A 25,354-nucleotide genomic window follows, 5' to 3' on the forward strand; every position below is an offset into this window, starting at 1 on the left:
TAGAAAAAACAATGGTTTGGTGTGGTTTGTAGACCAGTAAAATCATCGGTCCATATTTCATCAAAAATGATGCTGGTGAAAACGTAACCATCAATAGCGACGGTTATCGTGCCATGATAACCGACTATTTGACGACGGCACTTCCCACTTTACTTCAATCAATGGATTTATTGAGAAAACACTTCGGTGAGCATAAATTTAAGGTTTTGGACCGGACGGTTGGCCACCAAGATCATGTGATTTCACACCGTGAGAATATGTAAAGCCTAAAGTCTATGCGATCAATACCGCTTCGATTAAGGCTTTGGATCGAAATATTACGTGTATCATTCGCCAATTACCAGAAGAAATGCTCGAAAGAGTCATGGAAAATGGACTCAACAGATGGACCATCAGACGTAGCCGCAGCCAACATTTCAAAAAGATAATCTCCCAAAAATAAATGCCAAAGATTTATCTTTCGAATAATAATAAACATTCCCCATTAAATTTGAAGTTTCTGAGTTTTGAGGGGAAGTAGGGAACTCGAAATGGATCACCCTTTAATTGGTTGTAAAGTATTTTTTTAATACATCCATACACCGAAATTTCATAGAGTCATTAGATCCTGACAACCCTCTATGTGGGTTTGGGTCCGTGGCACCTGACCACTAGCAAAATTATGAGATCTACTTGATGGATTTACTGCCAGACATTCCGTCGATCTCTTCTGATACAAAGCACTTCTAAGCTAGTTTGGTCGAATGTTTTGGGTCGTTATCCTGTTCAAATTACCTTTTTATAAGCATTAACATAACCTCTTTCAATTGGTTTACATACTCTATTCAGTCCACCATGGCATAAATGAAATATATGAGATCATAATGCTAAGTAAAATATATTTAATAGTTTTAGAAGTGTACCCAGAATGATATGTGTTTGGTAATGAACTTACATACATTTCGTACCTTGTTTCTTAAAAAAAGCAACTTTGATTTCATCAGTCCACAGCATATTCCGCCATTTTGTAGATGACCAATTGCAATGTTCTTTCGAGCCACAATAGTCTTCTACGATTTGTAAAAGCAACAACTACAATCTCATTTTTTAAGATGCTTGATTTTACATATCGTATAACCTCTGTATTTTAATATTGCCTTTTTTTTTAATTTTTCCCCCACGATTTTCGGCATTATCATTGTAATTTTTAAAATTTTATATTACTGTGTAGCTGTATCCCACTATTACCATGATTCCCGGTAGGTTCTGTCTTGTTTCCAAATATCTATCCCTACCATAATAAACCCGAAAGTTGACTTGGCAAGACAGTATGTGCTAGAAAAATCTTAGATTAGAAGGTGTTGCATTCACGGGTTTTATTTACTAGCGTAGCAGCAAAATTTCAAGAATTATTGCTGTGCTATCGCTACCGCTCTCACTTTGTCGGGAGCCACAGCAGAGGTATAGCATAACAATGTAAAAGTAGGTGCTCTGCTCTGCTCCGAGTTTTGTTAGGTAAAAAACTATAGCTGTAGCGAGAGCAAAAAATGATGTGCTGTGCTCTGCTCTGGCGTAGCGTTAGCAAAAAATTGGGAGCGGTAGTAGAGCTGAGCTAAAGAAAATTTTTATTTGCTACAGCTGCGCATGTGTTTGTTGTTTTTTTTTTTCTTTTTTGCTATTTTCTGTCATAATATTTGAATTAAGAGAATAATTCAGCCAAAAAAATTTTATGCAAATCATTTTGGCACTTGTTGCATCAAGCGGCTTGAATCTCCTCTCTCGTATAAAAACGGTGTCCCCGGAGCGATCTTTTGAGCTTGGTGAACAGCCAGAAGTCGCACGGCGCCAGATGCGGAACGATATGGGTTGAGTTTTTGGCGAAATGATCACGAATTACGAGGGCAGTATGGGATGGTGCATTATCGTGGTGTAAAAACCAAGAATTGTCTTTCCACAATTCCGGCCTTTTTAGGCGGATAGGCGATCAAATAATATAATATTCCTTGTTGACTGTTTGACCGTTTGGAAGGAATTCATAATGCACAACACCACGATAATCGAAGAAAACAGTCAACATGACCTTGATTTTTGAGCGACTTTGGCGCGATTTTTTTGGTCTCGACTCTCTTTTGGCACGATATTCGCTCGATTGATCGGTTGTTTCGGGGTCGTAAGCATAGATCCAAGTCTCATCGCCAGTTATAATGCGTTTCATGATACCCTAGTAGTCGGAAAGCATCGTTTCACACACTTCAACGCGACGCCTTTTTTCCAAAAAATGCAATGTTTTCGGTACCAGTCGAGATTTGACGCGCTTGAGGCCCAAAACATCCTTCAAAATGGTATTGGCTGAGCCTTTCGGTATGCCAACTTCATCAGCAAGGTCTCTAATTGTTAATCGACGGTTTTTCAACACCAAATCTTTGATTTGTTGAACGTGAGCTTCGCCGGTTGAGGTTGATGGTCGCCCTGGACGCTCTTCGACACGTTCACGGCCGGCTTGGAACTCACTATACCACTTGTAAACATTTTTTTTAGACATAGCCTCATCACCAAAGGCTTTTTGCACCATCTTCAAAGTATCCGCAGCAGAAAAATGATTCCGTAAACAAAATTTAATGCAAATTCTCTGCTCAACAAATTTCGACATCGCAAAAAACGAAAAACTCAGTTTTAGCAGCTCACAAAACGACATGTATCTCAAACATTAATGAATATTTTGACATGAAATTTAACATAAATGTGACTGACAGTACTACCAACCTAAAAAAAAATAATTCTCCAAATCCTTCGACACGCGCAATTTAAATTCAAATGTTACCTTATTTTTTGGGCACAGTAGTACATACATATACTTTCCCCTTTTTTATATACATACTTACCACTAGTTTAAGATGTTAGGTTAAGTTTTAGGCTAAACCATGAAATTCTGGTAATAGTTGATTCATTTTTGCTGACGCCCTCTGAAGTTTTAGTTTTCAATTCTAATAATTATCAATTCTAATATTTTTTCAATTCTAACCGTGGAGGATGGAGTCATGTGTAGAAGTTTACGAAGGTGAGAGAAGTTATCTGATTTCCAGGACGATGTGACCAAACATGCCTTCTATGAGAGTTTGGAGCGCACCTATGAGAGTTGCCAACGACGCGATGTAAAAATCCCGCCTCTATCAAAAAACGTACGTCTACAAACTCAAAGAAGGTTTGACGTCGAAAATCTGCAATCACACAAGACAGCTGAACGATTTTTTACTCGACTTGCACTCCTGCCCTCTGAGAGTAAGGGAACTGTGGGACCGCATTTCAAGCTTCTTACATACAGCTACAAATGAATACATTGGTTTTCGGAAAAAAACAAAAGAACAGCTGGTACGATGAGGAGTGCCGTGTCGAAGGGGAGAGAAAACAGACTGCATACCTCGCAACGTTACGATCGACCACAACACGTGCGGGATAAGATAGATACCGAGAGTTGAAGAGGGAAGCGAGACGTATTTGCAGACAGAAAAAGAAAGAGGCCGAAATTCGTAAGTATGAAGAGCTTGACAAGTATAAGGTTTCAAGAGCGGAGCATACTCTTGTAGAACCCCTAAAGGTGATCTAGTGAGCGATGCACAGAGCATACTAAAATTATGGAAGGAACACTTCTCCAGCCTGCTGAATGGCAGTGAAAGTATAACGCCACGGGAAAGCCGAACCCAAATTCCCAATCGATGACATAGTAGCAGACGTTCCATTGCCCGACCACGAAGAAGTTCGAATAGCAATTACCCGCCTGAAGAACAACAAAGCGGCGGGGGCCGATGGATTGCCGGCCGAGCTATTCAAACACGGCGACAAAGAACTGATAAGGAGCACGCATCAGCTTATTTGTAAAATATGGTCGGACGAAAGCATGCCCATCTATTGGAATTTAAGTGTTCTCTGCCCAATCCACAAAAAGGCAGACCCCACAATCTGCGCCAACTACTGTGGGATAAGCGTCCTCAACATCGCACATAAGGTCCTATCGAGCGTATTGTGTGAAAGATTACAGCCCATTGTCATCAAACTGATTGGACCTTATCAGTGTGGCTTTAGACTTGGCAACAGACCAGATATTCACCCTGGGCCAAATCTTGGAAAAGTCCCGTGAAAGGAGAATCGACACACACCACCTCTTCAACGATTTCAAAGCTGCTTTCGACAGCACGAAAAGGAGCTGACTTTACGCCGCGATGTCTAAATTTGGTATCCCCGCAGAACTAATTCGGCTGTGAAACTGACGTTGAGTAACACCAAAAGCTCCGTCCGAGCCCTTCGATACCAAAGAACCCAGAAAATAATTCGAGATGCAGAACTAAACCGAGAAGGTACACTCTTTTATAAGAGTGCGTATGCTGATGATATTGATATCATTGGCCTTAACAACCGCGTCGACGTTACGAGTTTTCGAGAGAAAGGCTCTGCGAAAAAATTATGGTCCCCTTTGCGCGTTGGCGAATATCACATTCGATGTAACAGCGGCTACGCTGGCTAGATCATGTCGCCCGAATGGACGAAAATACTCCAGCTCTGAAAGTATTCGACGCAGAACCTGCCGGGGGAAACAGAGGAAAAAGGAAGAGGAAAACCTTCACTCTATTGGAATGACCAGGTGCAGAAGGACCTGCCTTCGCTTGGAATCTCAAATTCTCCTTATATATATGGGTATATCGAATTATATGGGTATATCGAATCGAATTCCGAGATTCTTACCTAATTTAAGCTTAAATGACTGGACTATAAGCAGTATCTACGCCAGTAAAGAAGAAGAATAACCGTGCCTAAAGCATATTTATATTTTAAACCACATAACATGAGATGCTTAGATAAGCCTTAAGCAAGTAAGGCTGCAACTTTAAAAACATACTCAGGAAACCAAACGAAACCATCAATGGAGCCGATCGTTGTCATGCCACAGAATCAGTCCTCCTCGCATTGAGGCCGCTTTTCGCGTAGCACTCGGCTCAATCACATTAATTGAAATCGATACGTTTGAAATTGCAAAGTGCAAAGAGTACAAAAATAATAAAATAGCTTTCAAAAATTAAGTAAAAAAAAGTCGTTTACCAATTTTCGTTTACCAAATTTCGATACCGTTGACTTCATTTAATGTGATTGATCCGAGTGCTACGCGAAAAGCGGCCTCAATGCTAGGAGAGGCAAGAAAAACTAATTCTGTTGCATGACAACGATCGGCTTCCACCTTGACAGTTTTACCGTAATAGTAGCCGTGTTTTGCCAGAAAGATGCGAAAATGTTGTCACTAGTGATGAGCAATACTTCGAATAATTCATTTGTAAGCATTTCCTTACAATAAAATTGCATTTTCATAAAAAAAAACAGCGACAAATTAGTTGCACACCTAATGGTATATTTTCGTATTAAAAGTGATTCTCAATTATTAAAGGAGAAAACACAACAAAAACAAAGCAGAATGCAATTATTATTATTTGATTCATGGAAGCTTATAAAGACATGACCAGAAGCTTTATGAAGGGCGCTAAAATAAAGTCGATATGCTAGAAGGTGTTTTTTAGACATGTATTTTTCAAGCAGAAATCAAATCATAATTATATTTTAATGTAATGTTAATTATTATAATTAAATGTTATGGCCAAAGGAGAAAACATAAAAAAGCAAAGCAGAATGCAATTATTATTATTCGATTCATGGAAGCTTAGAGAGACATGACCAGAAGTTTTGTTAAGGGTAACAAAAATAAAGTCGATGCACTAAAGGACATGTAGTTTTCAAACAGAAATCAAAAGCTATTATAATTTAATGTTATGGCAAAAATTTAACTATAGATAAGTTTGACATTAGGGTTCAAAAATGATTTCGGCAAGTGCGCGCAACGACTGACTCGCATAAATTCCAATCAAGAGGACTACTTTCGTCCACTTTTTGCAGCAATTCAAGTGATGATCGTTCAGTTTCAATTCTAACGCGTGTAGGAGTTTGTGAGCCCGCAAGCCAATATCCTACCGCAAAATTTTAAATAAAATGGATACGCACACCTTCAGTTGCTTTGCGCGGTTTTGGTATTAAATGTGCACAATTTGCAAACGTTATTCAGGAGTAAGTATATTACTGTGATCAAATTGAAAGGTGAATTTTGTACATTTCATCCTCTTCAAAGTAATCCTCTCCTGCTGCAATATAATTATGCCAACGAATGGGAAAAAACCTCCGTCCTGAGTCAAAACGGTGTCCTCGGAGTGCTCGTGTGAATTTGCTGAATAGCCAGAAGTTACACGAAGTTAAATCAGGCGAATGTGGTGCTTGCGGAACGATTTTAGTGGAAAATGTGGCAAAATGATCACGAGTAACCAATGCAGTATGAGATGGTGCATTTACGCACTTCTTTGTTCAATAAATTCTGACATAGTAAAAATCGAAGAATTCGCTTTTCGAGCCTCACAAAACGACGCGTATCTCAAATACTAAAGAATATTTTAACGTGAAATTTAGCATAGATGTCACTAACAGTACTACCAACTTACAGAAAAAAATTTACCAACAACAGTGCAATTAATAATAATAATTGCAAAAAATTCACCTTTCAATTTGATCACAGTAGTATTCATTATAAAATGGCAAACCAAACTGAGTATAAATCAAGTAACAGCTGTTTAAAATTATCAATTCCGATAATTCCACATGTCTAAACTAATATGAAAGAGCTAAGTTCGGGTGCAACCGAACATTTTATTATCTTACAACTTGCAGGAATCAACGCTTTAACGCCAGGGAATACCTTAGGCTGTCAACCTGAGGATCGAAATCCAAGCTATTTTATGTATACATATTAGGGTGTCATTCTGAGGCAACCTTTTTTTCAACGACTTCGACTACTGAAAATCGATTCCGAAAAATCGATTATTTTACGAGAAAACTCGATTTTCGAGTAGAATCGGAATCGAGTTTACCATCCCTACTGGCAGCCATCGCGTGCACATATAATAACCTCCGCACAATAACCACCACAAAAAAAAAATGATTTTTTTTCCATGTAATTTATATGGAAAACCGAAAATTTGAAATAGGCACCTCTTAATTGAGTGACTTTCTTTTTCACATTTTCGAAAGTTTTTAGCCTGTTTTTCAGTTGAAAAAAAAGGTTGCCTCAGAATGACACACCCTAATACATATACCTGTATACATAGACCCTATTAACAATTACCATGCCACATTAGATTAGATTAGATTGATAAATCAGGAATTCACCGCGACCTTAGGTCTGTGGTGCCCTTCCTTAAATCACAAGGACTCACTTAACCCCAGCACATTGATGAAGTCCAATATTCTACCGGGTGCTAGTGAGGCGATGCGATTCCTATGCGGAAACATGGATCCAAGTTCCCTAATCCTGCGTCTACAGACTGCTGTGGAGTCGATTAGCAGGTTTTTCGGTGTTTCAGGCTCCCGATCGCAGAACCGGCAGTTAGCGCAAGAGGATAGGCCCATGTTATATATGTAAATGCCTATTCAGCTTGCAGTGGCCGGCATAAAATGCGACCAGTAGCCTGAGTTTATCCCTGGGGAGGTTAATTACAACTTTAAACTTGCTCAGGTTATACCCCCCAATTAACAACTTGGCATGTCGCATACCATGTACTCGTTGCCAATTCTTTTACCATGCCACATACTAAAAAGATGTTATCTGGGCTTCATTAAGATACCGCACATACAATCACCAATCATATGGAGTAAAGTCAGTGATATTGGTTATATGGCGGCAGGGTCAGTTTTCGCCAATTTTTTTCTATTTTAGACACGAAAATGCACTGTTGAGTAAAACACGTTCTGTAATGTTCATTGATATAACTCAAATATTGGAGGATATATTCAGTATAGTCACCCGGAAGTTCGAAAATCTTACCTAAGCACCTCTTGATCAAGCTTCAGGCGAGTCTCAATGAACGTGTGTGGCTTGTGTAGTCCTAAATGAACACAATTCCTTTCATATTGCCCAAATCTGGTTGCTTGCGATTGTATCCATCATACGATTCTATTGTTGACAGTAATAGGTATATGGGAACTCAGGGAAGTATTGATTTAAATATTGGCCGATATATGTCACCAGGAAGTTCGATAATCTTTATATTAGGTTTTTTTATACAAAGAGTTAGTATTGTCAAGAAAGAATTCTCTCTGAATTTCAATTGTATATCCTATACATTGACGGACATTTTCGGTCAAAAGTCAACTGTAGATACTGGGATCATATATTCGGTACCTAGAGGCTTGAAAAGTTTTGGTTGGATTTGGACAATTCTTGATCATAAGGTGGCATGCTTTAAAGCAATTACTAGCGCGAAATTGTGTCCTTTATATTAAATACTTTTTGATTTGTGTACTAGAAAATAAAAGAATCAAAAGAATGTCACGTACTAAATTTAGACGAAATCGGTCAGTCGGGTCCCGAGATATGTCTGTGATTTCACCAAAAAAGTGGACGATACCACGCCCATCATCGAGTTTTCACAGCGGCTCCCATAAAGCCCTTTCATCTCGGAGGTAAGGAGAGGTGCAAATCATTTGTTTATCTTATCTTCCGATTTCATCCATTTTCACACTGTTTGTAGGAGTTCATATAATATTTGCGCTAGGCATATTTGGTTGTTGTTGCTTTAGTGGTATAGGATATATGTATGTAGGTACATTAAAGTTATTAAAGGGCGGGGCCACGCCCACTTATTCAAAATTTGTTGGCCACAGGTGCCTCAGCTACAGCGATCTCCTGTGAGTTTTATATCTGAATTTAGTACTTAGTTATTATCTTTTTTACTAAGGAACGCGCATACTAAATTTCATCAAGATATCTCAATTTATACTTAAGTTATAGCTTGCAAAGACGGACAGACAGCCACCCGGAATTCAACTCGTCTCGTCATCCTGATCATATACATATATGTACATAACCCTTTATCTATTTCGATTAGTTTTAGGTAATACCTAATACGAACGTTTGGTGAACAAAACTAACTAACTGAAAAATATATTTCTGGCTGAAAAAAAAGTAATTTGGTTATTCTAAAGAAGTTTTCTTAAGCTAATTTTTTATCAGGTTTCAATGGATTGGAAGGCTGTCATAAGAAAAAAAGTTAGAGAAACTGGTTGAGCTATTTAATAAATTCATATAAACCTATGTTTCTTCTGCATTCAGCTCATTTTTCATAACAATCGTTCCATTTTCAAAACACCAACACCAAATTCACACGTTTTATGTAGTCATTTTAATTTTCACTTTCACTCGGATTCCCGAACCTGCCCTTTTATTACCTTTTCTATAGAATGCAATTGTTTTAGAATATATTCTTGTCAAATTTGCAGGTATTGGAATTTGATGATGGTTCGAAGTGAAGACAAATTTCTTTACACAAAAACTGTTAGTTAGCCTGAGTTCTACAAAAGTTATTAATAATATACATATGTTGGTAAGTGAAAAACAGAAAACAATAAGGAGTGCGGCGCAGCCTCTCAAGCAATGTCGTAAACATTCCTTTTTTCGGACTGTCTGGCTGTGGAATGTAACACCTCAAATTTTAGGATTGTTGACAGTCTGAAGTTCAATAACATAGAGATCTGTGAGATCAAAATCCAGTTTCTGTCAATGTCTAAGGTGTTGGAAATTCCCTCTGATGGTTGAGGGAGTTAAACAATAGCAGGGAAAGGACACCACCCAAGAATCAGACGAAATACAAACAAAGAAAAATCGTTGAAAATCCTACATATGTGGTGTTTAAGATGTGGCAGCGCTTGCCATAATTGTAAAAAATCTAACCTTTTCAACGATGAGTGATTTTTAAATTAATAATTTTAGCTAAAATATAACAAAATAAAAGTGAAATTTGAACTTATTTTAATGTTTAGAGTGTACAGTGAATCAAAAAAATTTTGGCACTCTTTGATCTTTTAAAGATAGTTAAAAAGCAACAAGAAATAATCTCATAGCCTTTACATAGATTGAGCAAAGTGGGTCGCGAAAAACGTTGAAGTGCGTAAACTCATTTTGAATCTGTACCTAGAAAAAAAATCATTGCGCGAAATAGGACAAATTGTCAATGGATCATTTTCCAGTGTAAGGAATGTAATAAACCATTACATAAACAGCGGAAAAATAGAAAGCAATTACAGATCTAGGAGGGCAAAAACTTTTTTGATCGGGAGGAACGATCCATTGTTGGCGCATGGAGCTCTAAGAAAATAACATCTTAAAAACAATCAAGCTGGGCGACGGAAACGTAATGGTGTGGGGGTGTATAGCGGCAAGTGGAGTTGGAAATCTTGTTTTTATAGACGAAAAAATTGATAAGCTTGTTTATTTAAGCCTTTTGAAGAACAATTTGCTTCCGAGCGTAACTAAATTGGGTTTAAATGGAGAGAAATGACAGTTCCAGCAAGACAATGATCCCAAACACACTTCGCGTTTGGTTCAAGAGTGGTTAATTTATAACTGCAAGCAGCTGAAAAAAACTCCACAAACCCCTGATCTCAATCCCATTGAGCATATTTGGCATTTGCTTGAATAAAAAAATTCGCAAGCACCAAATAACTTCGAAAGAATACCTTAAAAATGCTCTGAAGGAAGAATGGGCCAATATTACCAGTCGGGAGACTTCCCATTTGGTCGCAAGTATGCAAAGGCGTTTACAAGCGATTATAAAAGACAAGGGAGGTGCAACAAAATATTAAGCATTTTCAATTTCTTTTTCTTCATCTTTTGTATTACCATTTTTGTATTTTGTGACAATACCTTTTTGATATGAATATGACTCTTTTTCATTATTTTTTTAATAATGTCCTACTTGTATGAATTTTTAATTTTTGTATATACATATGTATTAAAAAATCATTTTTTAAAGAATATGTTTGTTTTTTGTTTGGTATGTTCAGTTAATTAAAAGTTATATTAAAGCAAAGTGGAAAAACTGAGGTGTGCCAAAACTTTTTTGATTCACTGTATATTTAAATATACCAAGTGAAAAAATTTAGTGAAACATTGTGAAATACTAAATGTTATTAATACAATTTTTTGAATTTTTAATCGGGAATATTTTAAAAAATATAAGTGTTAGTAACTTTATTTTTGCATATTCCTCCTCTGGAGAGGCTCCCCTATACGTACATACCCCATTTATACCGAAATTCGTGTTTTTTACCCTACCGCCAAAGTAATCGGAATCGTGCCTAATTTTGCCCTACGCGTTCTGATTTTTCACCACAAGTAAGGATAATGGTAACCTGAAACACTAGATTCAACTCACGCATGCGATCGCTTTGTTATAAACATATAAAATTATAAATAATTCAACCTCTGCGAATGGTAGGCACCTTGCCGTGGTGCAGAGGCTTAGTCGCAAGGCATACTCGGCCCCCGGGAGCCAGGAGGTAAATTCGGCTGTATTTTAACGGAAGTTTAGCATCCTTGACGCTCTCTCGACAGAAGAGCGGGCGCTGTTCGAGGAGCATGCCAGGGAGGATGACGACGACATGTCCTCATGTAGCGGCGCTCGGCAGCGAAGCGGAAGAGAGGGCAGATCACGCCGAAGGAGCCCCCAGCTCCAAAAGAATGGGAGGCGGCACCACAAGATTAGCCGGAGGCCAACCATCAGCACCGGCTCCCCCGGGTGGAGGAGGGGCGGCGCAGATATGCGGATGCTGTTAAAGGCATGTGAAGTTGCTAATTGGGGGGAACAACCAGAGCAGGTTTAAATCTGTAGTTAACCTCCCTAGGGATAAACTCAGGCTACTGGTCGCATTTTACACCGGCCACCGCCAGCTGAATAGACATTTATTTTACATGGGCCTATCCTTTTGCGCTAACTGCCGGTTCTGCGACAGGGAGCCTGAAACACCGGAACACCTGCTTATCGACTGCATAGCAGTCTGTAGACGCAGGTTTAAGGCCCTTGGATCCATGTTTTCGGATAGGGATCACATTGCCTCACTAGCACCCGGCAGGATAGTGGACTTTATCAATATGTTGGGGCTAAGTGAGTCCGTGTGATTTAGAAGAGGGCACAATAGACCTAAGGTCGCGATTCATTCCTCATTCATCAATCTAATCTAATAAATAATTCAAAGTCCAAGGACTGTCACCATTCCTTGCAATTACTTCAAGATGGCAGACACCTTATCGTGGTGCTGTGGCTCAAGTCGCAAGGCAATGCATTCGATATGTGGTGCAGCATTAGGGCCCAAATAATGAATTGCCGCCAGGAGGTAAATACGGCTGTATTAGACCGGAGCATTCTCAACTCCGAGCCGCATTGGAAGTAACGATGGACTTACTACGTCATGGACCAACCGACCCAACTTTATCGTAAGAGAAGCATGCGCTGTTTGAGGTGAATGCCAAAGGCGATGACGATCGGGTATTCCCACGACAGCCGATTCTACGCACCGGAATTGACTCGGATGTCATCCGACCAAGGGCTGTTTTTTCGGCGATCTAACCCCGTTTGGATCGGTGAGTATTAATTTGTGTTTGTCATCATTGGAACAATGCCTTGCAGCAGGCTTGCTCCGTATCCTCCTGACTCGTGCTGGCACTAAGTCCAACCCGGTCACGGAGGAATTTTTCTGCTGCGTTTGCGCAGAAAGGCTCCATCCAAACTCCACCTCGGTCAGGTGTAATACATCTCTAACTTAAGACCTGCTCAGGCCTTAAGACTCACAGGGAGTGGACCACGAGTTACGTGGCCCCATGTTGCCTACGCAATACTGCCACACAAGCCTCCTGCCGGTTCAGCAGCTGCAACAAATAGCACGTACTTGTCACTCCCTCACCCCCAGGATCACCCACGGACACCCGCAACAAACCCGTGTACTTCAATTCAACTACAACGGACTTCAAGGCAAGATTGAGGAGATAGTTGCACTTATAAATCGGGAACGCGTATCGATAGCTGCGGTCCAAGAAACCAAACTAAACTGCCGCTCACATCTTCTGAGTTGTGCAGGTTTCAACGTGATACGTAAAGATCGCGAGCTAGATAATGGTGGTGGCCTAGCCTCCATATTGCACAACACCATGCAGTATCGTCTAATCGATGAAGACATCGACCGCAGGGATACTACCCTAGAATGTCAGGGTATAGCTATCCGGTCAGGCGATGTCGACCTCGAAATATTTAATATATACATTACATGTTGCCCTACAGGATATCACCCGAATATAGGCGCGCTACTTCGTGGTGAAAACCGTTTGGTACTAACGACTTTAACGCGCACCACGATCTTTGGCATTCCTGCCTGCGCGACACCTTACGCCAAGTCGATATCGGGGATCCCCGAATAAGGGATCTCAATTTGGAGATTCGGCGTATGGTAAATCAGCATAAGCGGACAAAATGGATAGAGCACCTGAAGTCCTGCAACCTCTCCACCGGTGTGAGTAAGCTTTAGGCTACTGTCAAAGCTTTGTCTAACCCGAAGAGACACGACGACCGAGTTGAGGTTCAATTCAATGTTCATGCCTCTTCGGATCCGAAGTGCGCGAGCTATTTTAGCCGGCAGTGCACTGCACCCTTCGGTAGACAAAGCCAATAGATGTGTTAACCGACGGCTGCGCAAAATGCCAAACGACTGCGCGCCACTTACTTTCACCAGGAGGTCCAGAGTGCCATCAACAAAGCAAAATCCTCTAAATCCATTGGCCGTGATGAAATTAACATGCTAATGCTAAAGCATCTAGGCTCGACGGGAGTAAGTTATCTCACCAAGCTCCTGAACCTGTCGCTGACCACTCTTCAAATACCCGATGTGTAGAAAGTCGGAAGAGTGGTCCCACTACTGAAACCTGGGAAACCCGCCAACAAAGGGGAATCTTATCGTCCGATAACTCTCCTCTCCCCAGTAGTGAAGACACTTGAGGCCTTGCTAATACCGACCTTCACTCACCACCTGAGCCTAGCCAGCCACCAGCATGGATTCCGAAAAGTGCAAAGCACCACTACAGCACTTAGCGTTATAAAAGCTCAGATAGTTCGTGGCCTCAACCAGAAACCACCCTGCGAGTGAACGATCCTCGTATCGTTGGACTTGTCAAAAATTTTGACAGTCAACCACACAACGCTATTGCAGGACATTGAGAAAACCACGCTTTCTCCGGGGTAAAAGAGGTGGACCATGAACTACCTGAACTGTCGTCAATAAAGCGTACTATTTCGAGGTGAAACATCCAAACTGAGAAGAATTAAACAGGGGGTTCCGCAGGGTGGTGTCCTCTCCCCGCTACTGTTTCAACTTCTACATCTCGAAACTCCCGCAGCCACCAGAGGGGGTTTCCATAACCTCGTACGCAGATGATTGCACGATATTGACGTCGGGCAATGGAATCGATGGCATGTGTTCGAAAGTAAACAGCTACCTTCACGGAACCTCACACTTTCCCCCACCAAATCCACAGCAAACATTTTTACGAACTGGACGAAGGAGTATAGACTTGAACTTAATATTGAAGTCGATGGCGTGAAAATTCCGACTGTCAATTAATTTGTCCCTAAGATTTTAGGTGTAACCTTCGATCATCTATGCTCCTTCACTCCTCACACGACCGCGATTATCGCCAAGGTACAGAACCGCAACAAAATCCTCATGTCGCTAGCCGGCAGCACATGGGGAAAAGACAAAGAAACCTTGTTGGCAACATACAAGGCAATCGGCCGGCCGGTCCTTAACTACGCAACCCCTATATGGTCGCCTGGATGCAGTGGTACGCAGATGAGGAAACTCCTGACCTGCCAAAATACTGCACTCCGGACCACGACGGGATGCCTTTTGATGTCTCCTATCGAACACCTACATAGTGAGACGCTTATGCTCCCAGTTAAGGAGCTTAATGAACTCCTCTCCAAGCAGTTCTTGCTGGGATGTTTTCGCAGAAATCACCCTTGCAGCCATCTGCTTGGAGCGGAACCCCCTCCTAGGAGCATCAAAGGGTTCTTCCTTGACAACTTCGACGAAGTCGTACAGTACGCCGACCGGACATCAGACGCAACTGACTTTCGACAGGTACTGACCGCAATTACTTCTTCTTAATTGGCGTAGACACCGCTTACGCGATTATAGCCGAGTTAACAACAGCGCGCCAGTCGTTTCTTCTCTTCGCTACGTGGCGTCAATTGGATATTCCAAACGAAGCCAGGTCCTTCTCCACTTGGTCCTTCCAACGGAGTGGAGGTCTTCCTCTTCCTCTGCTTCCCCCGGCGGATACTGCGTCGAATACTTTCAGAGCTGGAGTGTTTTCATCCATCCGGACAACATGACCTAGCCAGCGTAGCCGCTGTCTTTTAATTCGCTGAACTATGTCAATGCCGTCGTATATCTCGAACAGCTCTTCGTTCCATCGAATGCGATATTCGCCGTGGCCAATGTGCAAAGGACCATAAATCTTTCGCAGAATTTTTCTATCGAAAACTCGTAACGTCGACTCATCGGTTGTTGTCATCGCCCAAGCCTCTGCACCATATAGCAGGACGGGAATTATGAGCGACTTATAGAGTTTAGCTTTTGTTCGTCGAGAGATGACTTTACTTTTCAATTGCCTACTCAGTCCGAAGTAGCACCTGTTGGCTTCGTCTATCTTGGACCGCCATTCACAGTGGAGCCATTAACACCTTCACCGACTCCCTTCCCGTGAATGGCGTTCTTGGAGTCAAACCACCACCCATCGCAGACGAAGAGCTCGAGTTGCCGCGAGAAACGCGAGTGACCCTAGCGCAGCTTCATTCTGGATATTGTAGCAGGTTAAACTCCTACTTATCTAGAATAGACTCAGACATACCCAATGTATGTCCTGTATGCAACGAGTCTCCGCATGACACTGACCACCTCTTTGCATGCCCTACCAACCCCACTCATCACATCGGATGATTTGCAGCCAGGAGGGTAATTCGGCTGTAGTATAACGGAGCCTCCCCAACACCGGGCCAAATTGGGGAGTAACTGTGGCCTTACCGCGTCAAGGGGCTCTGGCGTGGCGGACCTTCTAGTTCCCCATTAAAATAAGTAGACCCGACAGCTCACCCTGTTGAGCCAAGGGTCGTAAGGAAAAGATGAGTACAACAAAAACTAAACAAACAAACCCGGAAAAAAGGCAACAAACGCGGAAAACGGACTCGGACAACGATAAGGAAACTGGTACAGCAGCGAGCAAAGGAGGTCAAGGGGCTGGGCGGAAGTTCAGCTTCCTTGACGCTCTCTCGCCGGAGGAGCGGGCGCTGTTTGAGGAGCATGCCAGGGAGGATGACGACGACATGCCCTCATGCAGCGGCGCTCGCCTGGCGAGGGGGCCTGATGACGCGGTAGCAGCAACGAGCGCCGCCATAACCCCCACCAGAAGGCGGAGCGGGTCGGACTCGTGTGAGTCACATCGGGCAGAGCCCGACGGCGCTCGTAGTGGACGGAGGAGATGGCGCAGAAGAGGTGGGCAACGCCCTCTTCCAGAAGCTGGCAAACCTGGCGGATGTGACGACCCGCACAGGAAAGGTTTGAGTGGTGCCAGTATGAAATGGTACCTGCGCTACCTCCGAGAAGGAAGGACCCCGAGGAAGCGGAGGCTATGGCAAAGAGCAGGAGCAAAGGGAGCAACGCATCCCCAAGTAAGGTGCGTGGCAGGACCGCGACAGCTCGCGCGCAAGACGGCAGAGCCAGCAATCGTGGCCCGGACAGTGCTGCACGGCCAGCAGGGCGTGGCGGTGGTAGGGCAGTGCCCTCGGTCACGTACGCTCAAGCTGCAAAGCGTAAGAGCGGCCAAATCACGCCGCAGGAGCCCCCCAACTCCAAAAGACAGAGGGGAAGCAACGCAAAGGCAGCCGGAGGCCAACCTTCCGAATCGGCACCCCACCGGGTGGAGGAGGGGCGGCGCAGATATGCGGATGCTGTCAAAGGCATCCGCGTGGCTGTACTGCCTCAAACCTACCCGGCTGAGGTGCTAACACCGGAGGAGCTTACCGCGCTCCAGGACCTCCTTATGGAAGAGGTGTTCAGGGGAGCTGAATACGCGGCATCCTTCCTGGGAGTAGATTTTAAAGGTGGGATGATACAGGTGGACTGCAACAACGAGAGGTCCGCAAACTGGCTGCGGGAGTTTGCTCCAAAGCTAGGGGACTGGAAGGGTCCTGTCCTCTGCGTGAAGAGGGCGGAAGATGTGCCAATCATGCACAGCATGACTATGTTCCTCCCTCGATGCGGGGACAAACCCTATGAGTTCGCCTTAGGTCTGGTGAAAAACCAGAACCTGGGCCTCAGTATATCGTCCTGGCGCATCGTTAGCAGCAAGGTGGAAAAAGTAGGCGATATGATAGGTTGGAGACTGAACCTGTATATCGATGACGAATCGTACAAGTACGTTCGGGCAGCGAGCTTCCGCCTGTTTTACAGGTTTAGCACGGTGGTCATGCGGCCCCACAAGTCTGCAACCACTGGCAGCAAGGAAGCAGAGAAGGCTGAAACGGAAAAAAGCGGGGGTGTCGAAAAACAGGCAGAGACTGTGGAACCCCCGGATGCAGCAGCAATGCAGGTCGACGAGGTGGCGTCCCAGCATAGTGGAAGCCGGACTGGACAGGCAATGCCAGCAGCGTCCATCGACGTCCCGGATGCCAGTTCCGGCGGTCAGGGAGCAGAGCTACCCTCCACGCAGGAACTCCTTGAAGGGTTAGGAGACCCACCGGACGGCAGCGTGATTGACGGCGGGGAAGAGGTTATACCCTTCCTCGAACCAATACTATAATGGCCGTCAACACGGAAATTGCCCAGGTGAACCTGCACCACGCGGCGGCAGCCTCGGCTGTCATAGCGAACAGGTTCACAGTGGAGAAGCTGGGCATACTGCTGATCCAAGAGCCTTGGGTCCATAGAGGAGAGGTTAAAGGCCTCAAAACGGAGTCAAATAAGGTAATCTGGGATCTCTCTAGCGATAGACCCAGAACATGCATAGTTGTCAGGAATAACATTGAAGTCTTTTGTATTTCAGAGTTCCTGACGCAGGATCTGGTGGCGGTGCAAGCCAGGGACTTCGAAGGCAAGGACTTCGTCCTGGCTTCAGCCTACTTCCCAGGGGAGGTACCCACGGCACCCCCGGAGATGGTGGAAAGGCTGGTGGAGCATTGCAGAAGAGACAGGCTTCCCCTAATAATTGGGTGCGATGCAAACGCCCACCATGTGGAATGGGGCAGTACGAACTGCAACTCAAGAGGTGAGTCCCTTTTAGAATTTATAATAGGAAGCAACTTAGTTATAGAGAATGTGGGGTGTGAACCCACTTTCATTACTATAAACAGGAGGGAGGTACTGGACCTCACCTAGAACAATGAGCCTGCAAATGGGTTGGTCTCGCAATGGAGGGTCTCTACGGAGCCCTCCATGTCAGACCACAGAATTTTAAGGTTCACGCTACGGGTAGAGGTCAGAAAACTTCCCCCCAGACGCAACCCTCGGAAGGCGAACTGGGATGCCTTCAGGGATATACTAAGTGTGGAATTGAGCAGGGTGGGGCAGACTGATAGCAGCGTGTCAGGCCCAGGCTTAGAGATTAGGCTATCTAAGCTAAACGAGTCTATCATTAACGCTTATCATGGCAGCTGCCCCCTTAAAGTGACCACTGACAGGCGAAATAGTCCCTGGTGGTCAAGGAAACTATCAGACCTCCGGAAAAAAGTACGCAGCCTATTCAACAAAGCGAAACGTACGGGGGTCTGGGAAGAATATAGGAGCTATCTCACATTATACAATAAGGAGATCAGGTCTGCAAAGCAGGCTAGCTTCAGGAGTTTCTGCGAGAACGTTAGCTCAACGCCGGAGGCGGCCCGGCTGCACAAAGCTCTGGCCAGAGGCACAAACGACGCAGTAGTTGCAATAAAAAGAGGAGATGGGACATTCACGACAAGCGCAGAGGACAGAGCGACGGAGCTTCTGCGGGCGCACTTCCCGGAGACGGTTCAGGTGGACCAGTGTCTACCTGTGATCGAACACAGGCCATCCCGCGAGGATTGGAGTATCGCAAAACAGCTTTTTACGGCGGACTCGATCCGGTGGGCAATGGCCTCGTTTGAGAGATTCAAGTCTCCGGGAGTGGATGGTATTTTTCCAGCGCTGTTGCAACAGGGGGGGCAGTATTTACTGCCCCACCTGATTCGGCTGCTGAGGGAAAGCCTCGCAATGTCGTACATCCCTGAAGTATGGAGGACATCGAAGGTGATCTTCATACCCAAGGTGGGTAGGAAGGACTACTCATTGGCGAAATCCTTCAGGCCAATCAGTCTAACGTCCTTCCTACTAAAAACCATGGAGAAGATCGTGGACCATGAAATAAGGTCGACAGTGCTAAAGAGAGCACCACTGCATGCGGCTCAGCATGCCTACAGAGCGGGTAGATCCACCAACACTGCTCTGTACCAGATGACCTCTGAAATAGAGAGTTCACTGGAGCATGGTGAGGTGATGCTTTGCGCGTTCTTGGATATCGAAGGTGCCTTTGACAACACGTCTCATAAAAGTGTAGCCAAGGCACTGGAGAAAAGGAATGTGGCAGCACCGGTGCGCAGATGGATTGAAGCTGTATTGCGTACCAGAGTTGCTGAGACCACAGTAGGTGATAAGAGGATTCGTCTTGGCACAACAAGAGGCTGCCCACAGGGAGGTGTGTTATCACCCCTGCTATGGAGTCTGATCGTAGACGACCTATTAGTACTGCTAACTAACAATGGGATCCGCTGCCAAGGGTATGCGGACGACATTGTAATTATAGCAAGAGGCAAATACGAGGACACTCTCTGTGACCTAATGCAAAGAGGTTTAAACCTGGCGAAGATGTGGTGTAAGGAGGTTGAATTAAACATCAATCCCTCCAAGACGTCCGTAGTCCCGTTTACGAGACGTAGGTCCTTACCCGGTCTCAGGAATCTCACACTTGGGGGCATGGAGATAGGAATGACCAGCAGTGTCAAATACCTAGGTTTGATGCTAGACTCTACCTTGCGGTGGAAGCAGCATGTGAACCTGACCCTGGTCAAGGCAACAAAAGCTTTAATGGTGTGCAACCGGCTGGCGGGAAAGTCCTGGGGCTGCAAGCCAAGGATCCTAAGATGGTTGTACACCATGATAGTGCGACCAATAATCACTTACGGGGCGGTGGCCTGGGCCTCAATAGCGTCGCAAACTTCGGTTATGACCAAGCTATCGAAGCTGCAGCGGCTAGCCTGTGTCTGCATGACGGGCGCAATGCGCACTTGTCCTACGGCAGCACTGGAGGTTCTGATGGAGCTTACTCCGCTTCATTTGGTTATTGGTCAGGTAGCCAAGCACACAATTCTGCAAATAACGGCAGAGGGGTGGGGCAAAGGTAAGGTAATCTCGTCCCAGAGGATGGAAAAGATAAGCGGCGATGTACCATCAGCCCTCCTCCCGAGGGACGGCACTACGAAAACAGTTAACTTCAAGAAGAAGTTCAAGGTCACCCTCGGCAGCAAAGACGAGTGGAATGATTCCAATCTCGAACTGTTGCTGGGGAATAGTACGCTGAGGTGGTACACCGACGGCTCAAAAATGTCAGAGGGATTCGGTGCGGGAATTGCGGGTCCACGCACTAGGCTCTCGATACCCATGGGAGGGTTCCCAAGCATTTTCCAGGCAGAAGTCTTTGCCATAAGTCGGTGTATAGAAATAAACCTCCATCGCAACTATCGCAATGAGAGAATAGCCATTCTCAGCGATAGTCAAGCGGCGCTAAAAGCGATCTCTTCTTACGAAATCAAATCGCTATTAGTGCAGGAGTGCAGGGAAAGGCTGAACAGCCTTGCAGAACGTAACCAGGTACACCTAATCTGGGTGCCTGGTCACAGAGGTATAGCCGGTAATGAACTGGCGGATGAGCTAGCCCGCTCCGCAGCCTCCACCAAGATGGTGGGACCAGAACCTTTTATTGGGGTAGGTCCACATACCATAAAGGAGCTACTTCGCAAGGAGGAAGGAGTGGGCAGAGAGGAGCATTGGCGGCAAACGCGTGGTATGAGACATGCAAAGTTGCTAATAGGAAGATACAATCTGAACAGGTTCAAGGTTATAATAAACCTCCCGAGGAACAAACTCAGGCTACTGGTCGCATGGTACACCGGCCACTGTAAATTGAATAGGCACATGTACAACATGGGCCTATCCTCTTGCGTTAACTGCCGGTTCTGCGACATGGAGCCTGAAACCCCGGAGCACCTGCTGATTGACTGCACAGCAGTCTGCAGACGCAGGGCTAAGGCCCTAGGATCAATGTTTCCGGATAGGGATCGCATAGCCTCACTAGCGCCCAGTAGTCTATTGAACTTCATCAATGCGCTGGGGCTAGGTGAGTCTATGTAAGCCAGGAGAGGGCACAATAGACCAAAGGTCGCGGTGCATTCCTCATGTATTAATCAATCAATCCCACTCATCTAACACCCTTTTCCCTTTGGTCCGACCAACAGCACGTTTCCTGGGCCTCCCGTTGGATGACGTCGATGACAACACAGATAACCCTCACCATCCTAACGGCGAACGATAACCGTTAAAACAACAACACGATCGGCTATCTACTGCGTTCGGTTCAGACAGAGATACGCCATAAAGAAATGTTCCCCCAGCAGTCTCAGCTGCTGTTTCTTGTGAGCCATAAAAAGTTTATACCAAGGAAAAGTAATAGGGGAAAGAGATAGCCCCACATACCATCTGTTTTTTTTGAAGAACAAGATGACCCACGCAAAATGGATAAGAGTGGTGCCACCTTAAAGGAAGGCTTAAAAACATCCAGGAGAGGGAACTCCTGAGGAAGTTCTCTGGCCACAACTTAGAGGCATTAAATTATATCCAAAGTGTATTCAACAAAGTGAACTAAGTATATGACATTTAATTTTTCTTTACGCTTATGTGACATGAATGTTGTTAGTGACTTAACCCTTACATTTATTCAAAAATTCAAATTCGGAAATTCAAAAGTAAGCAAATTTCAAAACGAAAAACAATATTTTTTTAAATAACTGAATAAAATGCCGAATACTTGTTGCCTATGCAAAACAACTCATGGAAGCAACTTACCAATGTTTTGTGCTCCAACTGACAAATCGCAACGGAAGGAATGGGAAAAGTATGTGGCGTACAACTCAGTTTGTCATCGAGAATATGTGGGCTACATTTTAAGGCGGAGGAAATAAAAGAAGACGACTAAGCCCCGATGCAGTACCCTCATTAAACTTACTTCCCAATCTTCAAGAAAAAAAGTAAGAAACCCTCATAATTTGATAAATAGAAATTTTACGTTTTTACTATTAATTAGGTCTCAAGACAAACTTGTGGGCGCGAAAATTTTAACAACTGATCGGAAGCTATACATGCTGTGCTGTAGTTTTTGTGGTAAGGAGTTTCTGTTGTGGAATTGATGTAAATGTAAAGCAAGTGGCTTCATATTGTTCAAGATCAAAAAAAAAAAACACACGGGTTAATATAAACAAATACATGAATTGTTTACTATTTTATTATCAAATAAGCGTAAGTCAAATACTTAGTTCACTTTGTTGAATACACTTTGATTATATCTATCTACTTCAGGAATGTTTTATACAGCTACCAAAACAAAAAAACACCAAAAATTATTTGGCATTTCTATGATAATAAACTGTAGGGAGGTAATTTTAAACTGAATTTTGAAGGTAGTAAAATATACAAGTTAAATATGTATCATAATAGAAAATACCTGAATCAGATGTATTCTGTACTCCGCTACTGTTATTTTACCATTGTGTCCATTAAGAGTGTCGAAAATTCCTTTCAGTAAATATTCAACCGAATCGACAGTGGTACACTTAAGCGATAATTCCTTCAGCGTTTCTAAAGATTCTCCTCTCACAATGTCATCCTTACAATATAAATGATGTAGCAGGACCTTTCCTAATGATGAGGCATATTCACTTAAGTCTATATTTAATTTGTGAAAAATTAATCCCATCACACGTATTGCCATTTCAGGGCTCCTTAATATGGATTTAAGTAATACCGGATGTATCAATTCTTCAAAATCCTTTTGTGTAATTATTGTTAACAATGGCTCACACGCCATTACAATTGAAGATTGTGGCCTTGTTTTATTAATGATAATACTTTTAATAAAGTGCTCAAGTAGTTCCGATTTGTGCCTTTGTAGTATATATTCTTCATGTCCTTTGAAATGTTCAAATCGTAAAAGTAACATTAAAAAGTTGATAATGTTAAATGCAGGTTCCTTTAATATAATTGTAGACAAGCAAAGTATGTAATTTTCTGAATTTATCCAGGAATCAAATAGTAATTTCTCAGCCATTTCAATTATGCGCATATTACAGGAAAGAAATATATTATAATACAATATACTTTGGTATTCTACCAACTTAGAATATTCCGTTTTAAATATGTTCGAATTATAATCTCCATTTCTTATAATTAAATCAGTCCATCCTAAAGCAATAAGTGAATACTTTGCAGACTTTTGAGGGGTCAAAATTAAAATTTCTTTGTTTAAGACCGTTCTAAATACAGAGCTAAGACTTTCAGTAGCCACGTCATGATGCTGTTTTACGATATCCACAATTAAATTTCTGACAAGAATTTGAGAAGGTGTATCCTTGTATTTTGTCAAAGTTGTTCCAATTACTTTACATAAGCCTTTCACAATAGACGCATTAACACCTAAAATATAATGTTTAAATGGTTTTCAAAATTAACACGCGCTTGTTTTATACCAGGATTATTCAGCACAGATGTCACGTTTTGAAACAAATCTGTTCTCTCATCACACTTAGCTGACAGGACTCGATTTGGTAAGTCACGCAACGCCTTAGACAACTGTAAATAATAAAAATTATAATATTTTCAAAAGAAAACCACCATAACATTATTATATCTCTTTAAAACCTCAATTTCTGCCATTTTATTGCATGCTATTTATTAACTCCCAGTTAATATTTAGTTTCGGAATAGATGAAAATGAAACAATATCAATAGGGTGATCAGTGCTAACGCATGTGCTCGATGCAGTTACAGATTTCTTTCAATGGTGTAAAACATGTTTTACCTTAACCCACGGTCACACATTCAATATTTATAATGACATTTAGATCATGATTCATAATGAAGACTGTTGGATCGCGAGTAAACACTACCGGTCCAATAATTACCATTATTTATTCCATTTGTTTGAAAAAAAAAGATGTTAAACAAGTAAGGAAGGGCTAAGTTCGGGTGCAACCGAACATATCATAGACTAGCAACTTACAAGAGACAAAGCAAGGGAAATACTTTATGGTGTAAAACGTCAACCTGTGGATCGAAATCCAAGCTATTTTATGTATACATATACTATATATAACTCCTATACTGATAGACATATAAGGTTTGTTAGAAAAACAAAAAACATTATACGTAGTATATGGCAATTGGGTTAGTATCGACCAGATTTTATCTATTTTTCCCAATACCACTTATAATTAAAATATCACATACTAAATTAAATTAGATTATTAAATGCACCGCGACCTTAGGTCTATTGTGCCCTTTTCTAAATCTCACATAGCCACAGCATAATGATAAAGTCCAATATTCTGCTGGGTGCTAGTGAAGATGCGCTCCCTATTCGGAAGCATGGATCCAAAGGCCTTAATCCTGCGTCTACAGACTACTGTGCAGTCGATTGGTAGGTGTTCTTTTGTTTTAGGCTCCCTGTTGCAGAATCGTCAGTTTTCGCAAGAAGATAGGCCCATGTTGTGTAAATGCTTATCCAGCTTGCAGTGGCCGGTATAAAATACGACCAGCAGCCAGATTTTATCCCTAGGGAGGTAAATTGTAAATTTAAACCTGCTGAGATTGTCCACTTATTAGCTACTTGACATGTCTTTCTTGCGGAGCAACTCCTTTATGGTATGGGGACTCAATCCAGTGAAGGGTTCAGGTCCTACCTTGTTAGTGGAAGCTGCGGAGGGGCGAGCTCGTCAGCCAGTTCGTTACCGGCTATACCTCTGTGACCGGGCACTCAGATGAGGTGCACCTGGTTACGTTTTCTGCACTCTTGTACCTGTAGCGATTTGATCTCGTAGGAGGAGATTTCTCTTAGTGCCGCTTGGTTATCGCTTATCTCTATTCAGCGACTTATGGAAAAGACTTCTGCCTGCGATCCCTGCACCGATTCCCTCTGACGTTTTCGAGCCATCAGTGTACCACTTGATCCTACTATTCCTCAGCAGTAGCTCGAGAGTGGAACCGTTCCACTTATCCTTGCTGCCGATGGTAACCATGAACTTCTGCGTGAAGTTAACCTTTTTGGTAATGCTGTCTCTCGGGAGAAGGGCCA

General features: G+C 43.1%; 1 protein-coding gene across 1 annotated transcript in view; it reads right to left on the minus strand.

Moving 5' to 3' along the window:
- Positions 1–24,050, minus strand: part of LOC126764430 (eIF-2-alpha kinase activator GCN1) — a 32,042-nt gene extending 7,992 nt beyond the window's left edge. Inside the window, exons 1-3 of the mRNA XM_050482113.1 lie at positions 23,923–24,050; positions 23,751–23,853; positions 22,730–23,697 (exon numbers count right to left, since the gene is read on the minus strand). Of these exons, the coding sequence (XP_050338070.1) occupies positions 22,730–23,697; positions 23,751–23,853; positions 23,923–23,937 (1,086 nt within the window). The 5' untranslated portion in view covers positions 23,938–24,050. The remainder of the gene's footprint in view (positions 1–22,729; positions 23,698–23,750; positions 23,854–23,922) is intronic.
- Between the last annotated feature and the right edge of the window lie 1,304 nt (positions 24,051–25,354).

This window comes from Bactrocera neohumeralis, unplaced genomic scaffold, assembly GCF_024586455.1.
Source record: "Bactrocera neohumeralis isolate Rockhampton unplaced genomic scaffold, APGP_CSIRO_Bneo_wtdbg2-racon-allhic-juicebox.fasta_v2 cluster09, whole genome shotgun sequence".
NCBI lineage: Eukaryota > Metazoa > Arthropoda > Insecta > Diptera > Tephritidae > Bactrocera > Bactrocera neohumeralis.